The sequence below is a fragment of the Salvelinus namaycush genome, chromosome 18 (genome assembly GCF_016432855.1).
Source record: "Salvelinus namaycush isolate Seneca chromosome 18, SaNama_1.0, whole genome shotgun sequence".
NCBI lineage: Eukaryota > Metazoa > Chordata > Actinopteri > Salmoniformes > Salmonidae > Salvelinus > Salvelinus namaycush.
Window position 1 is genome coordinate 16764657 of NC_052324.1, and position 18286 is coordinate 16782942.

Genomic DNA, 18286 nt, shown 5'->3' on the forward strand with positions numbered 1-18286 from the left:
ATTTTATTGATGTATTATATTAAGTTAAAATAAGTGTTCATTCAGTATTGTTGTAATTGTCATTATTACAAATACATTTTATTTTTTTTAAGTAAAAAATCGGCATCGGCTTTTTTTGGTCTTCCAATAATCGTTATCGGTGTTGAAAAATCATAATCGGGCGACCTCTAGTCTGTACCAAGCTCACTGGCACCATGTTGCAAGTTTGCTAGTGCAGCAAGCTTCAGGTCAGACCTGTTGATACAATGTTTCAAGTTTGTAGCAGACAGGCCATGCGCAGCCAATGTGATTTATAGGATATTCATTTTTAAATCAGGATATTTTTTAATTTGTTGGATTAATAGGCTATTTTTACATAGTTGGCAATAGAAGTTACTTTTTAGGTTTATATAATTTTCTTTTAGATTAAATTTAGATTAACCACATGACAATGATTTTGAGATACAAAGACGTTATTAGAGAAAGAAAACTGTTCAACGAAAAAAATGCATATGTAAACCATAACTGGCACGCAGATTTATTTTAATTTAACTAGGCAAGTCAGTTAAGAACAAATTCTTATTTATAATAACGGCCTACCTCAGCCAAACCCGGACGACGCTGGGCCAATTGTGCGCCGCCCTATGGGACTCGCAATCACGGCCGGATGTGATACAGCCTGGATTCGGACCAAGAACTGTAGTGACGCCTCTTGCACTGAGATGCAGTGTCTTAGAAAGCTGCGCCACTCGGGAGCCCCATCGGTAGAAATGGTAAGATAAATTGGCATTCCAAATGAGAAAGCTTGCCGCCGACTCATGTAGTCTATTACCGGCAACTTCCAGAAAGTAATGGCAGAATCTGCAAAAGCCAGTAGGAGTGGGAGGAGGATGGTCGGGACAGGTTACGTTTTTTCTTCTTCTGGTTATCATGATCTCTGGCTCCCTTGTAAGTAATTTGTGTCTTATTTCATCAAACAATGCACTTAAAGCATCAGACAAGCTCAATGCATATATAGTTGATTTTATTAAAACACAGAGGGTGTGTTTATATATGGAAAAATACACGTTTTAAAATGTCGAACAATTGGTTGAAAGAACAGGCGACTTTCGGTCCACCAAGATGTTTTTGGGGGTCGGGGACAGCCCTGTGGTAAACTCCTCAATGTTATTGGATGAATCCCGGAACATATTCCAGTCTGTGCTAGAGAAACAGCCCTGTAGCCTAGTAACCGCGTCATCGGACCTCTACGTATTGAGCGTGGCACAGGTACTTCCAGCACCAAAAATAAAAAAACACAGAAAATAGCAGGATTGGTCAGAAGCCCGTAAAATGGCTGCTATCCATTGCAGTGCCATTCTCTCTCATTCAATAGTTGTGAGAGCAATAAGGAAACAGCTCCATACATCCTAGCAGTAGAGTTACCGTTCTCTTGTCGGGGCAGTCGGAAGCCAGGAAGCCCAGCAACAGAGTGAAGAGGGTGGGCAGGATCTCCCGGAGGGTGCGGGGCGTGTTGGACACCACAATCTTCCACACGTGTAGGGAAGCCTGTCGCACCACCAGCTGGGTGTCTGAACGGCCCATATAGAGGCCAGACAGGACCCGGTTACGCCGCTCTCCACCCAGCGCTCCGATGATAGCCTGGGGGAGAGGAGAAAGAGGGCTCAGCACCAACACTACATACATTCAATATTATTTACTTCTCATATCAACCATTGTAGAACCAACAATCTATACAGGAAAATCATGTCAGAATACCTTGTTGGACTGCGCTGTGCCAAAGTTATCGTCCTCTGAAGCAGTCTCAGTGGTCATCTTGCCTGTGACTCCTGAAATGTGGAACAGTAGGTCTCCCAGCAGCTGCACAGAGCTGAATCTGTGGTCCAGAAACAACATGGAGGCTCAGTTAAGACTTACATTTCCAAGAAAAGTATTTAGTATACTATATTATGTTGCATATAATATCCAATAAAAAATTCACATTTTGACCAAAAGTGTAGATAATCCTCTAAGAAAACCATTGGTCCAAACCTCATGTCTCTATCATAACCTGTTCAAAATATATTGGAGTTTTGGCCCAATATTTGGGCGACTAAATCAATGGAAGCCAGATATTTTTGTTGGGTCATAAAATCAGGAAAATAGCATGGCGTCAGATAGGCTGGATGCTGTGCGAGAATTAAAGCTCCCGGACAGGCTTACCATTGAACTTGTCATCCTTCTTCTCAAATCCGGAGGACATAAAACAACAGACGGATTTGAGAAATAGTATTTTCATATTTTAGTATACGCTGTTCATATTAATGCAAAGTTTGTCCTTTTTCACAGACGTCTCACAAAAACAAGCGTATCTCTGAAATGTCAATGGAAGACTCAGCATATTTAAGCCTTTTACATTTAAAACAGCTGGTGTCATGCTAATTTTTCATTTGCATCTGCGGAAACAACTTGGAAGACGACGACCACAAAATATAAAATCCTAAAGTTTAGCCGAGAAACCTGCACCACTGTCAACGGAGCTTGGTGCTTATTGTCGATACGTTACAGAAAGACACCACTGAAAGATTCAGAACATGAAAAATCATATTTGTCTTGGTAAAACGCAATGTATAACACAAAGAAGCGAAATGTCATCACCAAAGCACGTTTTCACCCACTGGACACCTTATAATATCACATAAATTATGTTTGAGTAGATGTCTGACCTAATCCTCCAAAGGTCGTCAAACAGGCCCTGTTCCAGTTCAGGCAGCAGCAGGGCGATGGCCGTCTCAGCGTACATGCTGATGATGCGCTGGCCGGCACGCAGGGCCGTGTCTCTCACATATTCATTCTCATCAGCAAGAGCCTGAAAACAGAAGAGAGGGGGAGACTGGTGAGAGGTATTCACAACCAGAGAGAGGGATTGGAGGGATGGTGGTGAATGGAGAGTGCTCCATACCTTGAGGATGCAGGGGATGATGGGGCCAACGTAGGGTGTGAACCTGTCCCCGAAGGTGAGGGGCAGGTAGATGAACATCATGATGTAACCGTCGCGGACGTGGGAGGCGATGTCCACCTTGCTGGCCGTCTGCACCACGTCTGGCATCAGCTTGTCCAGCTTCTCCACTCCCAGCCCAGCCATCACCTCAGCCAGACCTTGGGCAGCTCCAGAGCGGTCCACAGAGCTCTGCTCAGATGCTAGGGTCTCCATGAGCCAGGGAAGCAGGTCATCAAAGCACGACTCACCCATGCCCTTCACCATGGCACCCAGGGCCTTGGCAGACACGGTACGCACCTGGTAGAGGAGTGGAGAAGGAGCGAGAGTTATCAGGTAACCAAATCACATTCACTTGTTTGTTGGTGAGCTCTTCGGTACAAGCACATACCTCAGGCACAGGGTCCAGCAGAGAGGCTTTGAGTCCAGGAATGACACTGGGCAGGTATGGGGACAGGTCCTGCAACACAAAGACAACACATTGTGTCAACCAATAGAAACACACACATAAAACAGTAGAGCATTTTAGAAGATCAATTATAGTACAATGCAACTCAATATCCCAGGACTGCTACGTACCTTCTGGTCGGTGAGGGAATACATGTTGCCGATGATCTGAGCGGCCATCTTGCGAGTGTCGGTGGAGCGGTCCTGGAAGGCCCTCTGGACGATGGGCATGATGAGGGCCAGGGAGGGGGCGTCGATGAAGTGGACAAACTTGGTGTCCAGCAGCGTCTGCAGGCAGTTCTGGGTCTTACGGGAGGGGTCAGTGAGGGCATCCAGCAGGATGGGGGTTATGGCTGAGGGGGACAGAATATCTGTTAGTAACTATCCTGAAGTACAAATCTGAAATAATATCCTATTCATACCGCTCTGAACTGAAGTTTGTCATTTGTCTAACTAAATCTCAGAGTTTAACACAGCTCTCTTACCCAGGATCTCAGGGTTGCGGATGACAGAGCCAATCTGTCGTAGGGCCTGCTGGCCGGCATTCTGCACTTTGACATGGGAGTCAGTCAGCACCTCGGTCAGCTTGGGCACAATGCTGGGCAGGCAGGAGGACAGCTGCTTAGGGGCACAGTATGCCATGGCCCCCAGGAGCTCCACAGAACCTGGAGGGAGGAAAAGAGAGAGAGAGCAACAGAAGCAGTAGTGGGGTGCAGAGGAAGGAAGGACAGGATAAGAGGTATGGCGGTATCAGGACTAACCAGCTGAAATAAGTCTAACAGGTGATTGATTTTGAATGGTTGTGTCCTCAGAGCTCTATAAAAAGGCCCATGATGCTTGACCCTCACCTGCTTTTGTCCTCCAGGATTCCTCCTCAAGAGCCACCAGCAGGGAGGGCAGAACCAGCTTCACCCCATGGGCACTCAGGTTCCTCATCACCGCCTTGGCACAGTCATCTGCCGCCTGGGAAAGGGCAGGGAGGTTAGGCAGAGCGTAATGCACAACAAAACGTGAGTGAATGTGAGAATTATTAGGTGGGAAATGAGTGTTTGGTGTGAGAGAGGAGGAAAGGCAGAGGGCGGTGGGATTGAAATGAGAAGCTGGTAATGGTCATCCTACCTCTCTGACATACTGGTTCCCGTCCCCGAAGCAGAGCAGGAGGTGAGGCAGCACGTGGACCACGTAGGGCTCAAACAGCTTCCCCAGCATGTTGCACAGCATCTCAAAGGCAAACAGAGCACCTGGAAAAGAGAGGGAGCGAGAACTGTATAAAAAAATCAGTCACAGATAGCGGTAGAACCAATTAAACCATGGAGCCCAGCAAAGGTTAAGCAACTGGCGAGGAGTCACCGACCCTCTCTGCGTCTGAAGTTCTTCTTGTCCTGGATGGCGTCGGTCAGGGTGCTCATGATGTCCTGCTGTTTGAGGGCCAGGATGCCCAGGCCTTTGACCAGGCCTGCCAGGCCATAAGCCGCACCCTTTCTCTCAGCGTACTTGTCACTCTCCAGCAGCAGCTGCAGCAGCTTCCGCACCATTCCCCCAGCATCCTCCCTGATGGCAGGGACCAGAGGGGGCAGGCAGCTAGCCACAGACTCCTGGACCTGAGGGAGGGAGGAGAGACGGACAAGGCAACAGTTACTACAAGCAGGCTTAGTGTTGCTCGGCTGAGGCCAATGTGACAATGTAAAGGCATTTCATTGTAAAGGTCAATGCATATAGGTTATAGAAATCAAGATGAAACATATAAAAGAATAATGGGAGGGACTTTACCAGAGAAAGGTTGGTGGTCATATGCACATCCTTAAAAAACGGGAGTTGCTGGACTAATGAAGGATACTTGAAAAGAACAGATAGGCCTGCTACTGTAATATGCTTCCAACTGCCACCTTCATTGATCCTTGTTGGATCGAAACCTTGTCAATAAAGGTGGTAATTGGGACCATGTTCAGTGTGCGGGCCTTTCTGTCCTTTTCAAGGGATCGTTCCAGTACCTGCTGTGAGGGTGTGGAAAGGGCAGTGATGAGCTTAGCCACGATGGGTTTGACCTTGGGGTCACTCTTGTCCAGATGTTTGGCCAGAGAGCCCATTAAGATGACCACACTCTGGCGGACTGAGTCGTAGCTAGCGTCCTGGGGGGCGTCCTTCAGGAACTCCTCGAACACCGGGAGCAGGGAGCTCACATTATCCTGGAACACAACAGGCAACACACTGCTCAGAAAGGAGCCACAAAAATGGATATACTGTATTGCGTTAGTAGGAGTCCATTGAGAGAAGAGCAATTGCATTGGGTGCCAGGAGATGGGTGTGGTTGTATAGAATAAATCAAATAAACCATGTTGGTACCTTTCCGTGTGTGTTGAGGGAGGAGAGGGCAGCGTCCAACATGCAGCGCCGCACCTCAGGGTGACGGTCATTCAGGGCATCAGGAACAAAGAACAGGAAGAGAGGAGTGACCTGGGGCTCATCCAGGTACTGACACAGCTTGTTCAGAGCCAGGGCGATGCCACACCTGCAGACACCAACACACCCTTAGACACCATGCACAAGGTGGTCCCATTTAAACACAGCAAATAAGGATCTAGAGAGTAGAATAAGAGTTGTATTGACATTGTCGAGTGGCAGAGCGTCCTCTAACCTGGCTTCCCACTGGTCAGGTGGTTGTTCAGAGATGACTCGTCCCAAAGCATCCAGGACAGGAGGAGGTCTCTGTAAAAACACAACAGTTTCACATTGGCCCTGGTTCTAGCCTACAATATTACACCACTCCTGATACCCAGCGACTAGTGGCTACTCCTGAGCTGTGATAGGAGGAACACGGTGGAGGGAGACTCACGTAGAGTTTCTGGTGGTAGAGCTCATTGAGCTGGCCCAGGACTATGGGGGACTGGTCGCGGTACTCGCTGATGGCTCTGGACAGCGCCTCGGCCCCTGCAGTACGCACAGCCTCCTCGTGGTGGGTCACATCCCCGATGAGCAGAGAGCACAGCTCAGGGACCAGCTCCAGACACAGAGCCTGCCACAGCCTGGGGGAGAGAAGAAGGGGAGCAGAGTGGTATGGTTAGTCACAGCAGCTACGCAACATGAGATGGGAGACACGCTACTTCACAAAAGCAAAGTCATTCTGAAGAGGGGAGCTATATCCTTTATGCAAAGTATTAGTATTATATGAAAACTATTACATAGATGGGGCAACATTAGCTACTCACTTCTCAGCCAGAGTCCTACCCTCCTCCTCCACATCAAACCTGGACACCCACAGCCTGCGGAGAACACTCAGACCACTGGCATCTGTACTTTCTGTAGGCAGAGCCATCTCCATCTCCGTCAGGCCCTGGACAGAGAGAGAAAGGGGTGGGACATTAACACACATCCAAAGAACCACGCACAGTAATTACGCACAGTACATACACACACACTAATCAAATCGCATTTGTCACGTGCCGAATACAGCAAGTGTAGACTTTACCGCGAAATGCTTAATTACGAGCCCTTTCCAAACAAATTTATTAAAAATTAAAAAGTAAAACAAAATAACAATAATGAGGCTATATACAAGCGGTAACGAGTCAGTGTGCTGGTGTATGAGGTAGTTGGGGTGATTCATTGAGGTAATATGTACATGTAGGTAGGGTATGAAAAGCAGAAAGTCCGGGTGGTCGTTTAATGAACTGTTCAGCAGTCTTATGTCTTTGGGGTAGAAGAGGTTTCCTATTTCCTCACCCTGAGGGCAGCGTCTCTGACAGAGAAGCAGGGGGAGAGCAGAGCCTCCAGTAGGACGTCAATCTCATCCTGCTCAGCCAGAGCACAGCCCTTCTCTCCTCCTCCACTGGCACACACCGCCGTCAGACACTGGGACGCCAGCACCTGAAACACACACACAATTAGAGATCTACACACACACAGTATAAACGTACGTGACAGCTCTACTGATTAGTATTTGTCTGTAAATGTGGTAGAAGCATTGCCTGGCTACCCAGACTCCTTCCGAAACGTTCTTCTCCGCAATGAGTCTGGATCCGTGTACCTCCTCGACCCTTTACCAAATGCAAACACATTCGGGGCTGTCTGATTGGTCCATAAACCGATGGGTTGGGCCAGAGCGGCAGTTTGAAAATGTGTCATTGGCTTTGATACTCTGATTAGTTAGAGACGATCCAATCACTGATGACTGTTTTGTACAACGCCCCTCTCGCCGCCACAAACGACTTCTATGATAGAAGTCTCAGACTTAAGTATGTAGCGGCATTGGATCGAGCAGCGGAAGAATTTAGTGCATCGTTGTCAGGCTAATAGAAGCATGGTGTACCTGCAGTCTGGGTGCTGCAGTGGAGATGACTCTGGTCAGGAGCAGCAGCATACCGAAACGAGGTAGCAGCTCAGGTCCATTCTGAGAGAAAGACACAAGAAACATATCATACAAACGTAAGCCCTTTGTCTATATAAGCATATATATTGATAGGAGAACGCCTCAGACAAAGGGAGGTGACGACACACTGCTAAACTCCAACTTTTATTTTGGTTTTTGTATTTTAGCTCTTTTTCCTCCCCAATTACGAAGGTCGAGTCATGCGTCCTCCGAAACATCCGCCAACTTAACCCAGAAGTCAGTCGCATCAATGTGTCGGAGGAAACACTGTTCATCTGACGACCAAGGTCAACCTGCAGCCCGCCACAAGGAGTCGCTAGGGCGCGATGAGCCAAGTAAAGCCCCTCCAGCCAAACCCTCCCCTAACCCGGACGACGCTGAGTCAATTCTGCGCCGCACTATGGGATTCCCGATCATGGCCGGTTGCGATACAGCCCAGGATAGAACCCGGGTCTGTAGTGACGCCTCTAGCACTGCGATGTAGTGCTTTAGACCGCTGTGCCACTCGGGAGGCCCAACTTGATCAACTCTTACCTCATCGATGAGTATGTCTGTGGTGTGGACCTCGGCGCGGAGTTGAGCGTGCACATTGATGACCTGCAGGGCGCGGACCTGCATGCTCTCCGTCTCCTCGGTGCTGCCTGAGGAGTCCCTGAGCACGGTGTTGAGCAGGGGGAAACAGAAGGAGAAGGCTGGGGCAGACAGTGGAGCCATGTCTGAAACAACAGGATGAGCGCATTAGGCCACCTGCAGGTAATATACTTGCACTATGTCCTTGATGTGTGTTTTTTGTCACTATTGTCTCGCCCTCTCTCTGCGTGTGTGTCCTCACCACCACCCTTGCCCTCTCTGTGTGGGACAGTGTGCATGTGCAGCAGGCCGACAGTGCGCTGGGTGGCTGTATGTAGATCCTCCTGTCCCCAGGCCTCGTCCAGATCACACTCAGGTTTCATCAGGCGCAGCGTCACCTGGCCCACCAGCACAGCTGTGGAGAAGGCCGGGAGTAGAACACGCAGGAGGTTAGAGGAAGTCTCCTCACAGAAACTACTTCCCTCCACAGATCAGACAACTGGAGATATGTATAAACAACAACTCTACAGTTTTCATGTAGGCTAGGTGGAATTTCCATCATGTTGCTTTCTCCTATCTAGTCCTGTGAGATCTGTGAAGGTGTGTGAACAAGAACACAGAGGGGGAAAGTGAGAGATAGCTCTCCCTAGTGTAGTAGTCCATGTACCCAGGTAGTGCAGCTCCTTGGAAATGAGACAGGCTCCTATGTCGAGGAAGGCCTGCTGCAGGCGTGGAGCGGCCAGGGGGGAGTGGAGAAGAGGCAGTAGGACCTGGAGGACCCCTGGGAGCTGCCAGGAGATCTGGGGAGGCTTCTGGATCAACGTTGCCTCCAGCAGACCCACCGCACACCGCAGCTCCATGTCCAACTGACAACCACAATCAAACAATCAATGATCAATCAAACAGGAATATTATTATGTCAATGTCCAGAATCTAAAGTTTGAGAAACAGGGTACATGTTAAAATATCTGGCCGTACCCCCTGTAGTCTCTTGCGAATGGAGGACTCTTTCTCCAGCTGGGCTTGCATCATCTCCTTCTGTTTGCTGGTCAGCTGCAACTCGTCTTTGATTCCTTTCTTCTTCTTGATCTCCTAAACCACAACATCAAAATCCCAGTGAATTTCAAAACTACTTTCTTCAATTAATAATGGTTCCATCATAATTCAACCTACTAAAATGATCTGATAAGTTAACAGAGGAGGATCAAACCGTTCCAATATGCTCCTGTATCTAGTAACCCATAAGATGAGGTAGGAGTGCGTCTAGTCCCCATCAATCACAGTCCCCCAGTCTCACCTCCTGCAGCTCCAGTTCTATGATCTGTTCCTTATACGAGTAGGCCTTGTTCTCCCTCTTCATGTTGCCCTTCTTAGTGCTCTCCTGCTGGGCACTGCACAGGAAGAGAATAAAATGTTGAAACAAGCCTTACAAGCAACAACAAAGAAATCAACACAGCCAAGGTGTTTTGGATCAATGATAAGTGTATACAATGGTAAACCCACAGAACACCTCTTACAGTAGTGATACAGTGTGTTCGTGTCCTACCTCTGGATGATGCTCTTGTCATACAGCTCTCCCTCAGGGGTGAGCATGATGGCGTACTCCTCTCTGGTGACCTGCCGCAGCGCCGGATTGGACAACCACTGTTTCACATGCTCCATCACCCGCGGCAGCAGCTTGATAGGAGAGAGACCGGACAGGGCACCAACCGCATTCCTTACAGCCTGGAGAAACAAGAGGACCAACCATCAGTCAGCCAATAAGAGAACAGGTCAAGTTGGACCATAGGCTTGTCTCAACTAATCACAAGAGCAAAAGTGGGCCTGAACCAACCCTTGGCTGTGAGTGTAAGTATGTATGTGTATTTCAATGTGTACATCTGATATAAGGATGTCACTATGAGAAATATGTTCTGACCTGATTGTCAGCGTTGGCCTCCAGCAAGCGTGGCAGAATGTCATCCAGGTTCTTGTCGATGAACTCATGGGCTTTGATGTTCATGCTGGACAGCAGGTAAGGCCACAGCCCGGGTCGAGCTGCAACTGCATTGGAGGAGAGGAGAACATACGTCAGTACTAGAAGTGGGTTTATACAAACTGCAGTGTGAAAGATGCTATAGTGTAATCCAACAGACCTATGGAGGGATGGTGGGTGACGATGAGGATCTCCATGGGCATCTTGTCTGCCTCGGCCGGGTCGCTCCACTGGCCAGCTACAGAGCACACCACACACAGCGCTTCCAGCAGGACGCGAGGGGGACTGTAGGCCTTGCCCACCTCAGACAACTCCCCTGACTCCGCCTGCAGCACCTCCTGAGGCAACACCTGGGGAAAGATAAAGATGCAGTATTTAGTCAGTAGCTAGGTTTCCATCCAATTGGCCACAGATTTTCATGCAAATATTCTAAAATCTGCATAAAAACAATATGCGCATTTTCCCACCAGAGATGGTGGGAAAATTTGATTCCCATCAAATTGACTCGTTGCTGATAAAAAGCTGTGAGTGACGATGTAGTGCACATACCAAATAAAAAAAACACAAGTAAATGGGTTTCCATCAAATGTTCAACTCTATTGATCGTTTTGTCACAAAAATGTTGCATTATATAGTGAATGTGCCCACTCTGGTGTTGGTTTGTCAGCTCTACAACAGCTCACAGATACCTACACTCCTATTATTCTTTTTATTTGTCAAACGGCAGCCAAGCGTCAATAATCATGTCACCAGAATAAGATCTTCGATATTTATTGGAAAGCATAAAGCATAAATTATTTCATCTGCAGCCTAATAAACTGCATGGTTTCCAGAGCCGTAGTGGGAGGACCACAACATATCACGTGACTCCATGTTTAATTCGACATGATGGTTATTATATCAATATTTGCACAATAATGCGTTCTCGACGCCATTTCTCGCATAATTAACTTTACAGACACAAAAAGATCTCACCCTGTCTAGAGTATTTTGTTCTGTAGACATTTGGAAAGTTTACCGATAAATTTGTTGTTTCCATCAGGCCTGTCGTGACATTTTTTTACCCGACATGTACTTTACTCACATAAGAAGGTTGGATGGAAACCTGGTTTATGACAAACACATAATACACTACAAATAGAAAGAAAATAAGATCCAAGTCTAACATCCCAATTTAATTATTCAGTCATTACTAGTTTATAGTACCACTGAAGTGAGACCTGACACTACAAATCCATTAAAATGTGTAGTGCATCCCATCGTCAACTATTCTTACCTTGTGTTTGTTGATGACCACTCTGAGTTCTCCCAGAAGGCCATAGGCTAAGCCGGAGCCGCCCAGGGAGAGCAGCTTCTTCACGATCTGCTGTGCCCGCTTCCGTACACGCCAACTACGAGACAGCAGCACCGCCACAGTGGCGCGGTGGTACATCCTAAGGAAAGAGGAGCAATGGAGTTACAGTTAAGAGGAGAATGGGAACAATGTTTGGAAAACCGCTATGCTTGACCAGCGCCAAAGTCACTTACTGTGATTTGCCATTGGTGAGTCTGTGGGAGTGGTCCAGGAAAAGTCTCTCACACAGCTGTATCACTGTGCACAGAGCTGGGGTGAAAGAAGCCAGGTTAACTACTCAATGTCATTCCATATCTTGACACTTGTGTGATGACTGATCGTTGGCATATTTGTGTATTGTTTGTTTATGCCTCACCTTCCTCACTGGCCTGAGAGAGGAACTTCTCTGTGGTGAATAAGGGTTTCTTCTCATCCAGGATCAGGGTCCAGAAGCCAGCCAACTTGGCCTCTGCAGCAAAAACAAAAAACACACAATTTTATGTCAGTCTCCAAACTGATGAACAAGGATGCTGTCCCCTACAGGCAACCTCATTCAACAGAGTCAAAGATCTAGGCCTTCATTAATCTCATGGAGTGTCATGATCCTACTGTAGATTCACTCACCTGTCTGAGTCTCCAGCAGAGACAGTCGACTCAGGAGAACGGCAGCAGCCACACCCTCTGATAGCAGAGCATGCTGGGAGTTCTGGGCCGCAGCCTTCTCCACCGTCTGGATGAGGAGGGGCACGAGGTCAGATGCCTGTCCCAGAGTGTCACCTGGGGAGGAGAGAGGGGTCAGGACTATGACACTGTGCCTCCTGCATGCTGTAGAACTGGATCAATGCACACACACACAAATAACAAAGTTGCCCAGCGCCTGTAACTAACTGACCTTTGAAAGCCCCCAGCATGGCCTGTAGGTATGCGTGGCGGACAGGAGAGGTGGAGGTCTTGAGGGTGAAGGCCTTCTTGAACCATTCCAGCAGAGCCTTGGGGACCTCCACTGTGAGCCGCCCACTCCACTGAGACAGAACAGCCACCGCGTGCACCAGGGTCCCCTCATGGACTGACAGAGAGAAACACATGAGCACCTCTCTCTTTACGGACGAAGGGAATGAGAAGGAGGAAGGAATGAGACATAGTTCTTACCTTCTTGTTGCAGATAAGGGATAAACAGCACAGCGACTGCAGAGCTGAGCGTTTGGCTGGAGGTGCCCGACACAGCATGACGGCTGCAGCTGCCGATACCTGGGCAGAACAAGTCAAAAGCAATCAAAACAGGGGTTAAAAGACAACATCCATCTGTCTGCAAGGCGAACATACTAAGTGCGGGTTATGAAAGACAGGACACTTGGGACAACGTTACCTGACAGCACACTCATCTTCTGGCCGAACGCTGTGAGCTTCCCCTCTGACCCTGAAAAACACACAGTTCTGTTAGTGCAAAAAGATACTTTACACTAGGTGCTGCCATATGTGCTCAAATGTTTCTTAGGTGAAAGTACGTGAGCTGTCCTTGCCTCCCAGGATGCTGAAGAGGTGTGTGACGACGTCCTGTACAGCACTTGGGTCACTACACTGCTTGGCCAGGTTCTGCATGGCCTGCACTGCCTGCTCCATCAGCTGGGGGTTATTGGCCTTCAGCTGGCCTGAAACGCATAGCACAGCATGGTTACACACACACACACACACACACAATCCTCAAATAGCTACATTTCTAGATATAAAAGGCATGACTTACTTGCAATGCCTTTTCCAATATCCATGGCATACTGACTGAGGTCAAGTGTCACTGAAGCCAGTAGACAGGAGACGGCTGAAGGAGAGGGGAAAATATATCTTGAAAAGGACAAAACTACAATACATAGTATAGAATATACACAAAAGTATGTTGTGGTATTGGTTATGATATTAGCTACTGTACTCACTCTGCATGGCATTCTCTGGGCTGCGGAGCATAGCCTTCTGCAGGGCAGGCAGCAGCAGCTCCTTGAACTCAGAGTGGGAAACATGCCGCAGCAGCGAACCACTCTTGTCCTGCAGAGGAACACAAAACAGATTACAGAGAAGAATTTTCAGCACCAACACCCAAAAGATATTTCACAATACACATCAATTGTGGCAATGGGTGGTCTTTAGGTTGTGAACACCAATCTTTTGATCTCCCTGAGAAGCGGCAGTCCAGCTTCACTCACTAGTATGTGTTGGTGTGGTCTAGTCTTGCTCATGAGGACTGCCTTCATATACAGGTCCAATATGGCACTCTGAAAACAGAATACAGGCGTGGTTAGAGATTTCAAATGTGAGCATATGTGCTGACTCAATCTGCAAAAAATATTAAACATACCGAATTCAACTAATATCAGACTCGCCTTGTGTTTCTCTACAGTGGCCATGTCTTTGTGAGTTGTGCAGAAGTCCAGACACACCCCAAGCAGAGGCAGTGAGCTGGGGTTCTGTTCCAGTCTCAAAATGGTGCTTATATACTGATCAGCCAGGCCAGGGTTCTGGTAAAAACAGCAGAGACGAGCATTCTAAATCACAGCAGATCCAATATAGTGATTATACACTGGACCATGATGACTTTGCCCAAATATTTCTTATAACTGTCGGGTCATTCCTTGAACGACAACTCCACACCTTCCTTACCTTTTTCCACATGTTGCTCAGGTTCTTCAGGGTTGACTTCAGTGCTGGCGCTTGAGCCCCACCCACCACCTCAGCCAGCAGCAAACTCTGGACCTCCACCTGTCAGAGGAAAGATAGTGAATCATGGATGAATGAACGCAGAAAAGTCCAAATCAAACATCTCCCACAAATGGTGTGGAACTAGAAAGCATACTGATAACTGACATGCTAAAATTGTTTCACAGTATAGAGAAAGGCACGGCTTCTATAAGCATTGTCCTCGTTCACTTACCAGTTTCTTCCAGATGGGGCCCTCTCTTTTCTCTGGAGCCGAAAACACAGAGCGAACCAGCAGGCAGGTCCAGGCCAGCCCGGTGAAGGCAGCCGAGCCTGTACTCTTACTGACAACACCACAACATATAACAGATGGACAGGGAACCAAAACAAGGTATTCAATATGTGGTTGAATTAGTACAATATTGCACATAACATACTGTAAATGTATATACCAATTGATACAAGGCATTTGGCCATGGCCCTCTACCTTTCCCCATGTCCTACCTGGGTACTCCATTCTTGCTGATAACACCACTGTTGAGGAGGCAGTGGAGGAGGCTGGTTGCTAGGATTTCAGGTTGAGACTCGGCCAATTGGCCAATGACTGAGAGAAGGGCTCGTCGAGATGCAGCATCCCTACAGAGTAGCCAACGTTTTTATTTTAACACAACACACACTACTAAGCACTAAACTAAGGAGATTATTGACGACTACAGGAAAAGGAGGACCGAGCACGCCCCCATTCTCATCGACGGGGCTGTAGTGGAGCAGGTTGAGAGCTTCAAGTTCCTTGGTGTCCACATCAACAACAAACTAGAATGGTCCAAACACACCAAGACAGTCGTGAAGAGGGCACGACAAAGCCTATTCCCCCTCAGGAAACTAAAAAGATTTGGCATGGGTCCTGAGATCCTCAAAAGGTTCTACAGCTGCAACATCGAGAGCATCCTGACTGGTTGCATCACTGCCTGGTACGGCAATTGCTCGGCCTCTGACCGCAAGGCACTACAGAGGGTAGTGCGTACGGCCCAGTACATCACTGGGGCTAAGCTGCCTGCCATCCAGGACCTCTACACCAGGCGGTGTCAGAGGAAGGCCCTAAAAATTGTCAAACACCCCAGCACCCCAGTCATAGACTGTTCTCTCTACTACCGCATGGCAAGCGGTACCGGAGTGCCAAGTCTCGAACAAAAAGGCTTCTCAACAGTTTTTACCCCCAAGCCATTAGACTCATGAACAGGTAATCAAATGGCTACCCGGACTATTTGCATTGTGTGCCCCCTCCCTCTTTCTACGCTGCTGCTACTCTCTGTTTATCATATTTGCATAGTCACTTTAACTATACATTCATCTACATACTACCTCAATTGGGCCGACCAACCAGTGCTCCCGCACATTGGCTAACCGGGCTATCTGCATTGTGTCCCCACCCACCAACCCCTCTTTTACGCTACTGCTACTCTCCGTTCATCATATATGCATAGTCACTTTAAACATATCTACATGTACATACTACCTCAAACAGCCTGACTAATCGGTGTCTGTATGTAGCCTCGCTACTTTTATAGCCTCGCTAATGTTTTTCACTGTCTTTTTACTGTTGTTTTTATTTCTTTACTTACCTATTGTTCACCTAATACCTTTTTTGCACTATTGGTTAGGGCCTGTAAGTAAGCCTTTCACATGTTGTATTCAGGGCATGTGACAAATAAACTTTGATTTGATTTAACAAATTACTAACTGGGGAATCCTTAAGAGCAGTAGGCTAATTGAGGGCACCTACCTGTATCTGTGTGGAGTGAGACAGAAGAGCTTGCATAGCCCTTTAATGGCTGTCTCTGGTAGCTCTGTAAGGACACACATACACATCATTGTCAATCACTGACACCAGTTTGCTATAATCTTGACCACCCAAGCCAAATAATACACAAGGAGTGAGAGCAGAAAATAAAACAATTATGCCGACTGGGGTACATGTCTTCTCACCTTTGCCACTAATGCACTGCTTCAACTCGCCAAGGACCTCTTTGCGCTCTCTTACACTGGCTGTGGTCACTTTCACAGCAAATTTCTTCAGTGTGTCTGAAACCTGTTGCAATACAGACATCCGAAATCAAAAAATAAAGCTGTGTCTGGCAATGTGTGTCACTGGGGCAACGTCAATCATTTGTACCACTTGCACTGCATCTCTAAAAAATTATGTTTTAAGTTATAACTTTGCCAGACGTCTCCAACTGATCAAGATGAAAAACAAATCTTCTGAGATTATGGTATGACATCAGGCAGAAAATGATGAGACCACTCATAACAATCAAAACATTTTATTTAGCAAAATGTGGGATACTGAGGCATGCATGGTCACCAAATGCATTATATGACATTCAGAAGACAATCATGTTTGGCTTCTTATAACTGGATAGCATTAACTAGCAATTAAGTGTAACTATGTTCCAAGAACAACTTCATGAAATGATTCATGCTACCTAACAAGTAAATTAGTTAGGCTGGCTAAAACTTGCTCATCTAGTTGGCATTTCGATGCATCTCAATCAACGGAGTTGGTCACCAATATGCACAAGAAAATTCGCTTAGTAGTTAGCTAACAACAGCTAGCCGGCCACGTCTTGCTAGTAGTAGTCGACTAAACGCAACTCCACGATTTATGATGGAGTTGAGCGGCGACTAGTGTGGGCGGACTGGAGCTCCGACGTCACATAAAATGAAATCAAAAACATGAAATTCTCTTGCGTAAATGGAGGCTATTCTTTGTTGCCGTGTTCAAATGCTTGTAAGAAACTATGAAACATGGACATTTCGTGTGCTCAAATGCAGTTTTTTATTAACGTAATGTTGTGTGACGTCAGAACTCCAGTCCGCCCACACTATGCGCCGCTCAACTCCATCGCAAATCGTGGAGTTGAGTCGGCTATGCTAGTAGTAGCTAAGTTAGAGCTATGTGGGGTGTAATCATTAGTCTAAACAGTTACAAAACGGAACATTGTCCAACGACAACGAGAGTTCATATTGGACATATCGAGGTAGGTTCCTCCTGGTTTCGTTACGTTTGGTTCCTAGTGAATACACCCCTGGGGTATATTCATTACTCCAAATAGTGGTAACGTGTCATTGTTTTTCAACGAAAACGAGTGTTTCTATTGGACAGTTGCAGGTACGTCCCTCCCGATTTGCTGAACCTGTCCAATAGAAACGTTTGGAGTCATTATTAAACCCCTGCACTCTCCGCATGTAACGTAACTACTAGCCAGGTTGCTAGCTAGCTAGCGTACCCAGCTGGATAGACTGTTTACATCAATTTTTTTAACAGGAAAACACACAGACAGCCACAAAGTAATTATCCCTCATAACATCTTCATTGTCAAAAGTAATTGGTCGACAAATTCTCGAGGAAGAATCAGCACAATTTTAAACATCAGCGACACAAACCTGCGTGTCCGCTGCCATCTTGCCGGTCTCGAACTAGGAAGTACTTGTCACTTCCGGTTCATTTACAACGCATGATCACCACGTGGAGTGGTAGATATTTGGAATATCTTTGCAATTGATACACAACCTAAAACGTTAACTGTGCACATATATATTAATTTAGAAGGTAATCTCAAGTCTGTGTGTGTTTTCTGTCCTTCTTTAAACCTTCCACACTGCATCCAAGGGTCAAAATAGTTGGCTGCTAGGAGGTATGTCAAGGACAGATTTAGTCAGGTCTTCTTGCTTTCCTCATACAGAAAAACATTTACCCAACTATTCTTACGAATATTGTTTGTGAATTTACTTTTCTTTGCAAAAATAATGACATCTTGATTTCGCCACTGAGGCAGAGGCAGGTAGATATTTCTGTCAAAAATCTAGTGTGCTAAATCCATTCTTAATTATTCCTAGATGGGTGAAGGTCACTTCTATGTCCTCAAGGTACATTTTGGGGATTTTATTTAATAT

At 46.9% G+C, this 18286-nt stretch overlaps 1 protein-coding gene across 1 annotated transcript in view; it reads right to left on the minus strand.

Moving 5' to 3' along the window:
• The window catches only part of LOC120063163 (eIF-2-alpha kinase activator GCN1-like), a 34394-nt gene extending 16585 nt beyond the window's left edge, over positions 1–17809 (minus strand). Inside the window, exons 1-43 of the mRNA XM_039013361.1 lie at positions 17777–17809; positions 16319–16421; positions 16116–16179; positions 14837–14968; positions 14568–14676; positions 14297–14395; positions 14020–14154; positions 13843–13911; positions 13576–13684; positions 13389–13463; positions 13168–13296; positions 13014–13064; positions 12797–12895; positions 12540–12713; positions 12272–12424; positions 12024–12116; positions 11842–11917; positions 11591–11747; positions 10475–10664; positions 10258–10382; positions 9886–10064; positions 9637–9730; positions 9318–9431; positions 9007–9205; positions 8602–8754; positions 8304–8485; positions 7710–7790; positions 7124–7267; positions 6610–6734; positions 6237–6426; positions 6039–6109; positions 5747–5912; positions 5395–5589; positions 4758–5004; positions 4523–4644; positions 4252–4366; positions 3889–4068; positions 3536–3756; positions 3348–3416; positions 2921–3256; positions 2685–2827; positions 1738–1855; positions 1405–1620 (exon numbers count right to left, since the gene is read on the minus strand). Of these exons, the coding sequence (XP_038869289.1) occupies positions 1405–1620; positions 1738–1855; positions 2685–2827; positions 2921–3256; positions 3348–3416; positions 3536–3756; positions 3889–4068; positions 4252–4366; positions 4523–4644; positions 4758–5004; positions 5395–5589; positions 5747–5912; positions 6039–6109; positions 6237–6426; positions 6610–6734; positions 7124–7267; positions 7710–7790; positions 8304–8485; positions 8602–8754; positions 9007–9205; positions 9318–9431; positions 9637–9730; positions 9886–10064; positions 10258–10382; positions 10475–10664; positions 11591–11747; positions 11842–11917; positions 12024–12116; positions 12272–12424; positions 12540–12713; positions 12797–12895; positions 13014–13064; positions 13168–13296; positions 13389–13463; positions 13576–13684; positions 13843–13911; positions 14020–14154; positions 14297–14395; positions 14568–14676; positions 14837–14968; positions 16116–16179; positions 16319–16421; positions 17777–17794 (5820 nt within the window). The 5' untranslated portion in view covers positions 17795–17809. The remainder of the gene's footprint in view (positions 1–1404; positions 1621–1737; positions 1856–2684; positions 2828–2920; positions 3257–3347; positions 3417–3535; positions 3757–3888; positions 4069–4251; positions 4367–4522; positions 4645–4757; positions 5005–5394; positions 5590–5746; positions 5913–6038; positions 6110–6236; positions 6427–6609; positions 6735–7123; positions 7268–7709; positions 7791–8303; positions 8486–8601; positions 8755–9006; positions 9206–9317; positions 9432–9636; positions 9731–9885; positions 10065–10257; positions 10383–10474; positions 10665–11590; positions 11748–11841; positions 11918–12023; positions 12117–12271; positions 12425–12539; positions 12714–12796; positions 12896–13013; positions 13065–13167; positions 13297–13388; positions 13464–13575; positions 13685–13842; positions 13912–14019; positions 14155–14296; positions 14396–14567; positions 14677–14836; positions 14969–16115; positions 16180–16318; positions 16422–17776) is intronic.
• Between the last annotated feature and the right edge of the window lie 477 nt (positions 17810–18286).